Source organism: Homalodisca vitripennis, chromosome 2, assembly GCF_021130785.1.
Source record: "Homalodisca vitripennis isolate AUS2020 chromosome 2, UT_GWSS_2.1, whole genome shotgun sequence".
Lineage (NCBI taxonomy): Eukaryota > Metazoa > Arthropoda > Insecta > Hemiptera > Cicadellidae > Homalodisca > Homalodisca vitripennis.
This window is the reverse complement of record NC_060208.1, coordinates 64,724,156-64,738,577: the sequence shown is the minus strand read 5'-3', so window position 1 is coordinate 64,738,577 and position 14,422 is coordinate 64,724,156. Positions and strand designations below refer to the sequence as shown.

General features: G+C 32.5%; 1 protein-coding gene across 1 annotated transcript in view; it reads right to left on the bottom strand.

The window, feature by feature from the left end:
* LOC124354083 (nose resistant to fluoxetine protein 6-like) overlaps window positions 1-14,422 on the bottom strand; it is a 46,964-nt gene that overhangs the window by 1,527 nt on the left and 31,015 nt on the right. Inside the window, exons 7-12 of the mRNA XM_046804287.1 lie at window positions 11,578-11,738; window positions 9,456-9,624; window positions 7,852-8,042; window positions 6,219-6,357; window positions 4,628-4,817; window positions 1,398-1,540 (exon numbers count right to left, since the gene is read on the bottom strand). Of these exons, the coding sequence (XP_046660243.1) occupies window positions 1,398-1,540; window positions 4,628-4,817; window positions 6,219-6,357; window positions 7,852-8,042; window positions 9,456-9,624; window positions 11,578-11,738 (993 nt within the window). The remainder of the gene's footprint in view (window positions 1-1,397; window positions 1,541-4,627; window positions 4,818-6,218; window positions 6,358-7,851; window positions 8,043-9,455; window positions 9,625-11,577; window positions 11,739-14,422) is intronic.

The window sequence follows — 14,422 nt, the reverse complement described above, 5'->3', positions numbered from 1 at the left end:
CGACTATTAGAACGAAATCACTGACTCTGGCGATTTCATATAGCTTAGCCACCAATATGAATATATCATCCACCACACGTCATGTCTATAGATCACAAATAAGTTGTAAAATGTCCTACTTTGGATACGCATTAACTAAATAAACTCTATTTCTCCTTCATATTTACTTTACTTCCTCTTAAGCAATTTTTAAGGTCTTATACTTTTGGCAGAAAATTAGTGCAACCAGTTATAATACTAAATAGTATGTGATTAAATAAAAACCTACCTTCTTTCCAAATTATTTTACAGTGTACAATCGTTTAAAATTAGTTATACGGTATTAAGCTCTTAGTATTCTCAAGATATCAATTACCGTATCTAACCTCAGCACAAAAATATAGTATTTGGAGATTTTGGTCGTTTGGCCAATTTTACAAACTTAAAATAAATATTTCAATAAGTATTCAGTTAGTTTAGTTTTCTTTTAATTTTTAAACATTTTACAGATCAGCCTTTTAAATATTTTTTAATGCAGAACATTAATGATTATTTCATAATTAATTGCAGAAAATGAGCATATTATAACCAGAGTTACTAAAGACCGTAGAATGTACTCATATTGTTTACATGGCAAATTACAGGATGAAATAACGTACTTTTTATTCATAAATATGTGATTTCCCTAAGTATTTTGGTTTTTATTTTCTTAAATTGTATATTAAACTAAAACACATATTTACTTTGATTTATAAATTATTATAATCACATGTCCTTCCCTGAAATCATGATTAATGTACATATATATAAATTCATATTTTTAGCTTCGTTTTTTTGTTTGGCTCTGGTTCAGTTCTACTTTCTGCAGTTATGAGCAGAGGACAGCTCTCATTAAACGTACTCAGAAAAGGATTTTTACGTTGCGAGTGCAGCGGAGTGAAAGGATATTCAGGTTGAGTGAAGAAGCCTTGAAAGAAGAGGGTGCTAGCACTATTATGGGGGGAGGCAGTATTTTATACATTTGTGGTTAGGAAACCTTTTACACTAAGGAAGTGACTTCAACAGTCATTCTCCGCAGTAAACTTCATCATCGATCAACCCTTTTAATCCAATATCGTAACATTTTCGGTGACTAGAGATGTGCTACTCTAGGCACCCAAGAGGTTGCTGGTATGTGACTCATCCCTCTTTGTTTGTACATCCAGTTTGGATTCAACTGGAACGTATTGAACCCGGCCAGGTATTGAACTATTCTAAAGAAAATTACGCGTATATTTATACAAATAAGTTTTATGAAGAAAATTTCTTTCTATAAGTCTATAAATACAATTACCGTAAACAAATATCTTGTTTGCATATTATAAACCCACTTACATTTTTTTATGTAAAACTTCTTAAAGTACCTAGTTTTTTCTTACCAAGTGTAGATGGGATATAGTGATAGGAACCCTCTGAGAGTAGTTTTCCATATACTGAATCAGCATATGGGTGAGAAACGCTCCATACGAAAGTCTGGCTAAAGGAATCAGAGCACTCCATGAAAGGAACTTGTTTACCCATCCTGAAACATCACATTAATCAATTATTGTTTAGAGATATTCATGGAAGTTTTTAGATCCATATGTTAACTTGAGAATGGATTGGTCTTTTTTAACTGGAGAATGGATTAAGATCACCACATGGAAAAGAACGTTGAAATGCGTTTAAAGAATGCCTTTCGCTTACTCATGTGTAATATTATCTTACTTGTAATAGAGAACGGTAAAGCAAGAAATCTACTACTTAAAAAGATTATCTTTGAAACAATAAAACTCATACACATTTTTTGAATTCATATATAGATTAAAGAGGTATATTTTCGTTTCAGTAAATCATGATGATCCTAATATTTTTGTTTTCAAATATACATATTTGTTAAAACTTATATGAAGTTTTCTTATTTATAATACAATATAATACAAAATATATATTTATTTATATACATATATATATATATATATATCTAGTCTAAAGTTTAAGAAAATAAAAGAGACAATATTATTAGACATATAAGTAAAAGTAAATACAAATAAAATTAACTAAAGTAAGCGTACAATACATGTCGCATAACATGTTTAAACACGTTTTTTAGGAATCAAATTAGTCCCGAAAATTTAAGTGTGTAACAATGAGTCAGTACCAATAATAATAAACTGTTTTTCATATCTCGTGTAGTTCTCACTGTGTGTGTGTGTGTGTGTGTGTGTGTGTGTGTGTGTGTGTGTGTGTGTGTGTGTGCGCGTGCGTGCGTGTGTGCGTGCGTGCACACGTCAGTAGTAACACCGATAATTGCTTCTATACTGCAAAAATTATAATTTGAATCGATTAAAAAAGACATTACAGTAGGCTACTTTATAAATTGTACTACACTACACATTTATAAAATAAAATCCGTAACTGTCGTTTTCTGCCTGAGAAAATTTAGTAAGTACCAAAATAGTTATTAAGGTGGAAATAATTTTAGAAAAGGTACAAAACTAAATTAAAAGCGAGTGAGATGCGTAATTACGTCATTGTCGGACAAAGTGTGTTGCTCTCACATAACACCGCATAATTCAAGATAAATATTAAACTTAGTTATTTTAATTTCTTGGCATGACAACCAGGTAATATTTCCGACTCCCTCATGTTCCTCTCAGGAGCAGACTAATAAAAACATTCCATTCTGTTAAACAAAATAACTCTGAATTTTACTATGTCATTTTATATCTTTTTAACTATCTAAAATTCTCTTTCAAATTAAGCGTTTTTTTCCAAATTAAAGTGGATATTATGATGTTAAAGAAAATTTTCAAAGCTTTAAAACAGGTTGAGCATCACGTGAGCCATTATTTGCTTCATGACAAATTACTTTCACTTACGGCAGTTGAAACTAACGATAGTTTTATGATCGAAAAAGTTTCGCATGGCCCTTCTGAAACGACTACAGTAGTAACTCATGTAATAAGCAAAATCTCTCAAAATAACTAAAAATTAGTTCGGTACCTAACCTAATATGTGTTCTGCTTCTGCATTTGTGGCTGAAACTACAAACACACAATAAGTAATTAATAATTAGGTACTGACTAGGATGTGGATTTTCTCCAAAGGAAAATATACCGAGAAGACTGGCCTCATACTCGTATTTTTAACTTAGTTATTAGAGATGAGAATATGAAGCCTCAAACAAGATCGTGTGTGATATTAGTAGAACATATCGTTAGGTGAATAAAGGTATCGGCTATCTTTTTAATGAAACAGCTTTATATACATATATAACTTTTGAGGACCAGCTGTCTGTGGAGCATAAATTACACAGTCAAAATAAATTGGGCATACTCATAAAAGGGACATTCTTAGAGAAGTTGAAGCCAAACCACGTCACCACTTAATTGGTGAAATCAGCTTCCAAAACTAACGCTCAATTTTTATTCACCGCGTTCCATTAACACTGTTTTAACCATAGCTACAATTATAATTGCATTTAAAATTTTGTGCTCTTGCACAAAAGTATATTAACATGATAATAAGAGTTTTGTAAGTGTAGTTTTACATTCATTTTTATTAGTACATTCATTAATCTTAAACTTAGTTACAAAGTGATTTTTAATTTAAAATTCCTTCTGCGACAAAGTTTTTGTGTATTTGGCCAGTGTAAATTGTTTGTAAACTCCGAAATAAAAATATTAATTCTTTATATTTTTTTCATAAACCGTGGTTTAACTTTGAATGATATTGTAGTGTGCAGCCTCGCCACCACGCGACTTACCCGGTACTGTATATTTATTACTTATTTATCAAACTATTCCATTATGTCCTCTGCAGCCATTTTTTTCCTTCCATATGTCAATTTAAATAGACCAAAAATTTGTAAATGCTAATTTGATCAATATAGTAGCATTGAACTATTTAAATATAGTACGTATATCAGAACAAACCTTTTAAGATGTAAAAACATTGCATTAAACTCTAAAAAAATTAAAAGAACATCAAACTACATTAAATTATTGTTTTATACCACATTCAAAATACACAAATTTATTTTTTATTTTTAAATTGTCTTGTTGAAGTGACCACAATATTAGTATACTATAATCATTTGCATTAGAAAAAATGAATCTCGACAGTAGGTAATATGGATTACAATATTTTTTTCCACTCGTGTAACCGCTCGACCTGACGTCACTTGCCGTTTGCCAATCCACGGTATATTTCTTTCTTTTTGTCTGTCCCCATGAATGTTGAGATAGAGCATCTGGATGGTGTAGCACCTCCAAATTTCAGGAATCCTTTCACCCAAATTATATACGGATTCTTCCACTTCTAATAAAGGCTAATTCTGAGTTAAATAATTTTACACACTCTCAAAGAAACAAATAGATTTTGGTCTACAATGATTTTGGAGTTAAAATGAGTAACTCACCCACTGTGTTGCTTAACTGTAATGCTAAATAAAACATCGACAAAGTAGTCACCTGCATTTTCTATACTCATCCTGTTCATTCTTTTGTTTTTCTTTCTGAGGGTAATACACTTAGAAGGGGAAATTGACGCTGATTGGACTGGTATTACTTAGGGATTTAAAGCATCGTTATGAATATGGTTTTTATAAGACAAATTTAAAACTCACCTCCGTGCCCAAGGGTGCAGACCAAGATGATCCAGACAAATCCCCAGGTAAGCAAATGCCTGTGGAATACCATATAAGGGATGTCCACCCAAGGGTTGGGTTCATAATCAGGACTTTCAAGTACCGCTACGAAGAAAACGCTGAATATGATGAAGAATAAAGATAGCATCCAGCCTGACCATAGTTTGGCCTAAAATAACCATGATAAAAGATTACAAAGATATACTTCATACATGCATTTTACTATTTACTATTTATTGTTACAAAAAGTGTGAAAAATATATAATATTGTATTTATCTTGAAGAGGATGTGATGGTTGACTTGACATGAATGTTTAAAAACTTTTCCATTGTTACACTGTTTATACGATTCCATTATTGTACAAAAAACAATGTTGTAATCAAGATAATATTCAAGAAAAATCTCAATCTGAACTCTCCTTGCAGTATAACCACCTGAACAAAACATAGACCATAATAACCAAAATAAGAATATGAGTTAATTGGATAGATAATAAATAAACGAATTTTTAGGTTAAAATACTTTTTATCAGTTATTTGAAATAATTGTATCACTATAAGCACAAATGAACAATATATAATAGTTTAAATGCTAAATCATGTTCTTGGGAATTTCTGTAGTTATTACATATGTATGCATCTTTAAATAAACTGTAACCAAACGGGATTGGTCTTCACAACAGTAAGATTTGTTTATTATATAATGCCCGATCCTTTGTTGAAGGTCTTTTTTACTCTAAAACATTCTTACAGAAATAAACAAATCATTTTTTATTTATTGTTTATTTTTAATAAGAAATATTTTATATTAAAACTTGTACCAGGGAAATTTTATTTCATAAATGTATTAAAGAAATACTAGAATAGTAAACCATAATAATGAATTGAATACATAAAAATTCCCTTGTGACTTTCAAACTTTATAGGTGGGTTTCTCCAAAAAGCATTTTCGCACAACAAGCATTTTGTATCATTATCAGATGCATTTCTTATTAATATAAATAATTTTGCTATCTCCAAATTTATTTAAATAGAAAGAAATATTTTTCCTTCAACATAGAAATAGTTTTCAGTCGCAATAGATAATAATTCCGTCGAACAGCTATAAGATCAACCGAAATAAAATAAGAAAGAAAAACACAGTACAGTAGAATAATAATTCTAGCTAAAAAAAAAAATAGCATAATAATTGCACATTATTAATAATAATGGTTACAACAAACTATAAAAATTTAGGAACAATTTGATCTAGCAAACATAAACAAGACCGTAAAGAAATTTTAATGGCACGTGTTTAAGATCAGGTTTTCTAAAGATTCAAATAAAAAAAATCTTCAAAGCAGATGATGTTTTAATAGATATTTTCCGTAGTTGTACTGAGTTTCATGTATACATCCCCCTTTTTATCTTCCAAAATCTAGGATAGCAGTTTTACAACCCTTGTTACTATGGGTAAGTGATCTTGGTGCGTAACCATAATGTAATCATGTGTTATATATACTACTGTGATAACAGGTAAGCTAGGATCCAGGTCCAGTAATACGTTCCATAACTGTTAACTGTTACTCACTCTGGACAGCTTTACTATCAGTTCCCCTTGTTTGATCTTGAAAAGGATGTAGCCGAGACCCATCCCTATCAGGAAGGAAGCCGCTCTCCAGTGGGTCACTATGTAGTCCTTCGCCAAACTGTCCTCAGTTCTCCTGTCACTGCCAAGAAGAGGATTCAGTTTTTTATGTACACAAAAGTAAAATAAGGTTTGTCTTATTTAAATAATTTATTTTACTATTTATAATTTACACTTATTAGACCGTTAGTGAATCTTAATCGAGTTTCCAACTACTTTCATCACATTATGAGAATTGAAACGGAAAAGAATATTTTAAGTTTCCATTAATTATTTAAAAGTATGCCACTTTTGTATGTGCCCATTTTAAAGGTTTTACTGAAAGTATAGTTGGTTCACAATGATTGAGATTAAACATTTAAAACAGTCATGCCGAGATAAGCATACCAACCAAATAAAGCCTTTTTTCTCCACCGGATTGAGAGTTGTCTGAAGAACCAACTTTTACTCAGGAAACTGGAGAAGCTTTCAATCCCAATCTGGTCTTTGGTTTTCAATCGCAAACACTAAACCGGAGACAGCCAGCCAATTTCTCCCACAGTACGGCTCTTAAAACAAACTGAAGCCAATTAATCATCCTGCTTTGCAACTAGGACAATACTAGCGAAATCTCGTTTGCAATCATTGAATATCATGTCGCGGAGGTTATGTTATTATAAGCACAGCCATCGCGAAGTATCGCTTGGGTGATAGAATAAGATGCTGAGCCAATTTGGCTATGCCTGACAAAAAACATACGCTAAAAAGCTACGTGGTGCTAACAGATTTGTGGTAGAGATAGAATCAGCTGTGCTATATTGAATTTATTAAGACACAAATTGCTTATAAGCACAATAATGTACTGAAGGTAAATTTTCTATGAAGAGGTTTAATCAAAGGATTAGAATATGACTAAGTTCCATGACTGATATTTGATTTGAATTTTATGTTATAAATGAACACAATCAAAAAGGGCATTATTGGTAGCCACAAACTACTCACGACTCTCCCGAATCCAAGTCAATCTCCGGGGCTCCGTAAACCTGCTACACGGTTTGGTGCTTTGCGAAAATAACAACCCCAAAACCCAATTTCCTCATTCGAATTCGAACGTAGAATATCTTTCTCATAGCTCATTTCAAATTTTAATACATTATGTTTGGGTTCGTACTTATTCCCATCATCTCAACATTTTATTCTAAGTACCAATACATTAATAGTTGTCACATTTCTTAAACCAATGACTATCAATGTTAGCCTTGTTGCAGATAAATAACGTTGATTGTTTATAGAAGAGTTTGTTAGGAGAACATAATTAATCCATTTTTAATATTATTAGTGTCAAAAAGTTATTTCCCTGCTACTTTTCTATCTTTGTATGTTATTCTATGAATTTTAAACAGGCACAGTTCACTTTGAAATCAAACTCACTGTAAATAAAATTAATAACTGTAATAAATTAAAAAAGTTTACTACAGTAACATATTATCAAACATGTCAGGATAATAGTAAAAAAAACACCATGTGTAAGCAACACATACTTAAACTGAAATTCTCATTTCTTAATATTAATCGTAGGAATTTTTTGAATACTCACACCGTGAAAGACATGGCACCTTTAAGATCGTTTGTTATAGCATTCCAGATGTTTCCGAGAGTGGTGATAGCTAAGAACACAGCGGTGAGTATCAATCCCAGCTTGGGTTTCTTGTGCAGCGGTATCAACAGGACCGGAGAGAAGAGGTACAACTGGAAGTCCGATGATATGAACCAGGACTGCGCCATACACTGCAACAGATAGTAACTAAGTGATGAGTATCAACCCCAGCTTGGGTTTCTTGTGCAGCGGTATCAAGAGGGCAGGAGAAATCAGGTACAAATGGAAATCGGACTATATGAACCAGGAATGCGCCATAAGTTCTAAAAGACAATAACTAAGTGATTACTATAAGAAATTCCGGCTTGGGCCTCTCATAAAAACCTATCAGTAAGACCGGGTAAATCAGGTACAAATGTAAATCGGACTATATGAACCAGGAATGCGCCATAAATTCTAAAAGACAATAACTAAGTGATGACTATAAGAAATTCCGGCTTGGGCCTCTCATAAAAACCTATCAGTAAGACCGGTTAAATCAGGTACAAATGTAAATGGGACTATATGAACCAGGAATGCGCAATAAATTCTAAAAGACAATAACTAAGTGATGACTATAAGAAATTCCGGCTTGGGCCTCTCATAAAAACCTATCAGTAAGACCGGGTAAATCAGGTACAAATGTAAATCGGACTATATGAACCAGGAATGCGCCATAAATTCTAAAAGACAATAACTAAGTGATTACTATAAGAAATTCTGGTTTGGGCCTCTCATAAAAACCTATCAGTAAGACCGGGTAAATCAGGTACAAATGTAAATGGGACTATATGAACCAGGAATGCGCCATATATTCTAAAAGACAATAACTAAGTGATTACTATAAGAAATTTCCGGCTTGGGCCTCTCATAAAAACCTATCAGTAAAAACCGGGTAAATCAGGTACAAATATAAATGGGACTATATGAACCAGGAATGCGCAATAAATTCTAAAAGACAATAACTAAGTGATTACTATAAGAAATTCCGGCTTGGGCCTCTCATAAAAACCTATCAGTAAGACCGGGTAAATCAGGTACAAATATAAATGGGACTATATGAACCAGGAATGCGCAATAAATTCTAAAAGACAATAACTAAGTGATTACTATAAGAAATTCCGGCTTGGGCCTCTCATAAAAACCTATCAGTAAGACCGGGTAAATCAGGTACAAATGTAAATGGGACTATATGAACCAGGAATGCGCCTTAAATTCTAAAAGACAATAACTAAGTGAGTACTATAAGAAATTCCGGCTTGGGCCTCTCATAAAAACCTATCAGCAAGACCGGGAAAATCAGGTGCTAATGAAAATCGGAAGATATGATCCACTACTGCGCCGTACACTGTAACATATAATAACTAAGTGATGAGTAACATTTTCAGCTTGGAGAATTTGTATATACTTATGCAGAACTTGGAAAACTATATGAAGTTAAAGTCTAGTAACTTTTAGATTATGATAAAAATGATTAAGTTATCGAATAAGTACATTTTAAGGTATATAATATAGGATTGTAAAGTAGTGTGCTGATATTTTATTTTACGGACGATACCACTGACCATGTTATAGGGTACAAGGTAGTTGTTGATGTAGAGGAGGGTGGCCCACCAGTATTGGCGGCAGTCGGAGCTCAGCACATCAAAGTATCGACGCCACAGTGGACCATCGGAGAACCGTAAAGCGACTGTAGCGTACAACAACACCACCACTGCCAGAGCCGGCGTCAGTCTGTGAAACACTTAATCATGCATGAAACTATAGAAGCTAATCTAGTGATAGGTTTTACTTTTTAAAAGGCTGCTTCATAGTATTGATTCATCAATATGCTCATCAATAAGATATTAATGCTTATCGGAGGTAAAGACACATTCAACACTCAACCTTATGAACGTTAAAGCCTGATATTACCGAGTTTTCCATATGTTTTTAATGTAAGCAATAATCAATCTGCAATGGGACAAGCACAGTTGATACTTTTTAGACCAACAGGATTATTTTCTTAGGTTTTCACAACAAGCTCCTAAATTAAGTTTATTAATTAAGTTATTATAAAATTTAGATTTATTTCGGCCTAACTATAGAGATCCATCTTCAGTCTAGAGCAGACTGAAAATTTTTCAATTAAACATCTTTTGAATGCGAATGGACCTCCAAAACTATGTCGTAATATCTTAACATTATACACATAAATAAGAATGTTTCGATGCTGTTTTGAACCTAACAACATTGGCGAAAAAATATTTAGGTGTGAAAACTACTGTGACTTATCCAATTAAAAATATAGTAATTATGAATGCAAAGTTACATTTGCTTCATATTACGGTATGTACTGAGTAGTCTGTTAAAACTTCATTGCCTGAAATACCTGAAAGTTTACAGTGTTTTACAAGCAGTGATGATTTATTTAGTTGCTTATGCATTCTATAGTCCAATCGTGCAAGAACGTTTTAAGATCTCTTACTTTGTCTAAAGTATAAAACTAAGTTATTTTTTTTATTAAAGTTATTCATGAAATCAGTGTAAACTGTAATTGACATTATTAAAATCATCCATCACACATGAAATTCGGCGCAAGTGCCAACCTAGGAACTGATAATCTCACTAGTGATTATCCAGAGTCGTCTGACAAGGAGACTAATTGGCTGTACCTGTTATCGCTTCTGAAAACTAAGACAAGGCAATAGCCCATTCATTAATAACAACTCCATACATAAATCTGAAGCTTGATCATTGCCTTCTCCCTTTAGAAACTGTTATGTAATTGAATTGAATAAATATTGATTTTATATATTTGCGTATTTAAATTTTGACGCATAGGATAACTTTATGACTTGTGATATTATTTAATAACTATTTATTGTAATACACAATGGCATTCATTCTACAAGTTACTAAATACGGAAAGGACATAATACTTTAAACAATTGGTAAACAGTTTGCCTATTTTTATTAAAATTTCCCCAATGTGAAAGGCATTTCAAACGCGTCTAAAACCATTTCTGATCGCAGAATCATTTTACACTGCATACGTGTATATGGCACACAACTAGGAGGCCTATGAACTCACAGATAATAGCTAAATGTGGATAGAATTCAATTGTATGAGTCTGAATTGATCTTTGAATTGTTTGGTGCGACTTCTGTATACCGTATGACTGGAAACTTTTACATTCTTAAAGAAGTTGACTATTGTAATACAATGAATATTTTATGAGGCAATAAAAATTATTATTATTACAATCAACGTCATAAATAAATATGTTATTATCAAATACAATAAATCCGTATTAAAATACAGAATTTTTAACATGGTCAAGTAGAGCGTTCTATCGTACATTTACAAGTAGAATGCATCACTTTTCTTGCAGAATCTTGTGGCTGGGAAAAAGGCTTTTCAGATCATAAAATCATAATTAGATAAAAGGTCTTTGCCAAAATGAGGATGTGTCGATAACTTAACATTTTCATAATTTATTGGCAACATAACATAGTATTTACAACTGGTAAAACAGTTATTAAAATCATAGTACGGTATTCACAAGTATTAAAGCAATTATGACAACACAACAGTGTACAACTGAAATATTTGAATATTTTTATTATTTTATTTGAATATGCCAAAATTATTATGTATTAAACCTTAAAGCTATATTAGATTAATCTTACACCTCGTAAACGTACCTCAAGTATCTGTACAGATAGAAATAAATAAAGTTGAACTTGCTGCTTTTTAGAGTCTGCCGGAGGTATCCATACGTCACCAGTATTCCTGATATGAGGAAGAATATCTCCACAGCTAGGTGAGTGTTCTCAACTGGTGACCAAGAAAGATGGTCTACTCTCTAAAACATAAATACGACATTTAATAGTGTTCACCAACAGTATGTGATATATCGCAAAGAACAGAAAGGGAAGGCATAAATTCTAAGGAACAGGTACTATTAATTACTATGAACAAAACTGTGGCTATTGCTATGTAGGGAGGATATATGTAATGAGACCTTCCATTCGGACCCCCTCTTAAATTCATCCAACTTTTTCACACGATGGCTATCAACAACTCGAACTCGTGCAAACTATATATATACTGGGTGTCCCAAAATTACAGGACCAAACTTCACCAAATTGTTGCTCAGGAGGTCAAACTGAACGAAAAATGTTTTTATAATATAATCTATTTTATAAGTCCTATCTTGCTTCGTTTACCTTAGATCGGCCATTTTGTTTTTTACATACAAGTAATTTTATTTTCAATACGGGTTTTACCGATTTTTGTTGAAACTTGGCATAAATATAAATAAAAAAAAAAACCTTTTGTAATCTTAAATATTTATATTAAAAAAACTTCTTATGGGAGTAAATAACTTTCAAATATCCATACCTTTTATATTAATAAAATAATATATAAAAAAACCTTATATATATATATATTGTAAAAATCATAAAGTAAAAGTTAAATTAAATTTATGAACTATTCCCCCATTCCTAACTCGTAATATTTCGCCCAGTTTTGGGGTAATGGTTTGGAAAAACGATGCAGTAAGCAATGTAGTAAGCAATCTTTGTCTTTTCTTCATCACTGATACTTTTTATTCTGTTGATTATATACATGTTGTTCCATGTGGTGAACATGGGTAGTGCAGGTTCAGAATTTTAGTCCGTTTAAAGAATTAACTATAGTTTTTTTATATATATTCAATTTAAAAATGTGTGGGTGTTTAATGTTAACCTCCTCTAGTCTCTTATACTCATATACTTTACTCAGTTCATTCAGCATTCATTAGAGGTCGTTACAGTAATCGTACCCTGTTTTTAGCTAAGTTAGCAGGTTTTTGCCTAGATTTTTCTTTATTATTTAGTATCTTTTGCAACTTAACAAATAGACAGGAACTTATTGCTATTTGCCTTCTTATTGTATCTGAATGGAGAAGTGCTTATTTTTAGGTGTCGTTTTCTTTTGGCCCTGAAGGCGTAATCACTTTTCTATTGCAGGTCTGTCTGGTTACTGATGTCAAGGGAGATTTTTTTAATTTCGTTAAAGATGGTAATTTATGATTCAGTTTCAATGCAGGTTTGACTGTCTCATGAAGTCATCGTTTGGCCTAAGTACTCCATTGACCATGGTCGAGGTGCTCGCTCAGTGACGAACTTTGTTCTGCTAAAAGTTCAGTATTTAACCGCAGGATCGACTGATTCCTGGGGTTGTAGTTCGGTTTGGTTCAGTCCTAGGTGTGGGTCAAGTTGTTGCTTTGCCTTTGGTTAATTTAAAGTTTTAATGAACACTATAAGATGTACTTTGTGATAATTTCAAACGTGCCCAGTACGAGAGCAATGTGATTTTATTCTTAGATTACTGGGGTAGAAAGTCTTTCTCAGGGGGAGAATTCTATGAGTCAGGTCTTTAAAAGTTATGGCCTGCATCTCTCGACTTTTTCATTTTCTTTTGCAGCCCTTGAGATAGTTTTCCCTCTATTCTTGTTGCATTGTTATCAACGAGTTCATCTAATTTTTTAAGATAATTCTCCTCATAGATTCTCTGAGCTTCTAGTCGTAGGTACATCTATTTATTTTGTTAGGCTTGAAGATCTGAATTTAATTGTAATAAATATTTTATTTTACTAATTTATTTACTTTTGTCAACTTCCATTTCTACCAATTTTACCTCCATACTAATTAGTTTAATTTTAGCTTCAATGCTTCCATATTCAAATCCTCATTCTCCACCACCAACGCTGATCTAATTTTGGCGGGCATTTGAAGTTAATTTTCTTGGCTGTTGGAGTGCTCTAAAAACTTATTTTCAATAATAATCTTTTCAAGTTTCTGAATTGTGTCAGAACTGTTAATTGCTGTATGGACAACTATTGTTTTGTTAGATAGGCATTTTTGGTTAATTGCTCTACATTTTAAACACAGCAATGGTTTGGCATCAACCATGGTACAATTTTCCACATAAACCTGTACATTTTATACCAGAATACTCTTCTCCAATATTGCAGGTACCACAGGGATGCCTATGGAGCATTTTAGACTCTAATTTGAAAATAGATAGATAGATAGTTTGAACAACACTTGTCAGTTCTAGCAGTAAGGAGTTGTGTTAAGGAATGAAATTCTCAGTCATATTAATGACTATGCAGTTGGATAGCGAGGAGATGTCCGAGGTTAGTTATTAGCACACGGACAGCGCTGTAGGCTAGTGATCCCGGCTGCCAGACACATTTGTCTAGCAGTTTGTCTACTACCTGCTGTTCAGCTAGTAAAGTGTTGGAAGTTGACGCCAGTGAATTGGCTATGACGGCAAATCAGGCTTGGTGATATTCAGTAATTAGTGCTTAAAAGAACATTAGTTCATGTAGTGAAAATATATTATTTTCAGTCTGTTTATTCTGAGAAATTAAAGTACTGTGTAGTAGTAAGACTAAATTAATTCAATGTACTTGATTCCTATCTTAAACATCTACTCGACTTATTTGGGTCCGATTTCTTGAAATAAATAAATATTCTTTTATTTTTTACAATGTAA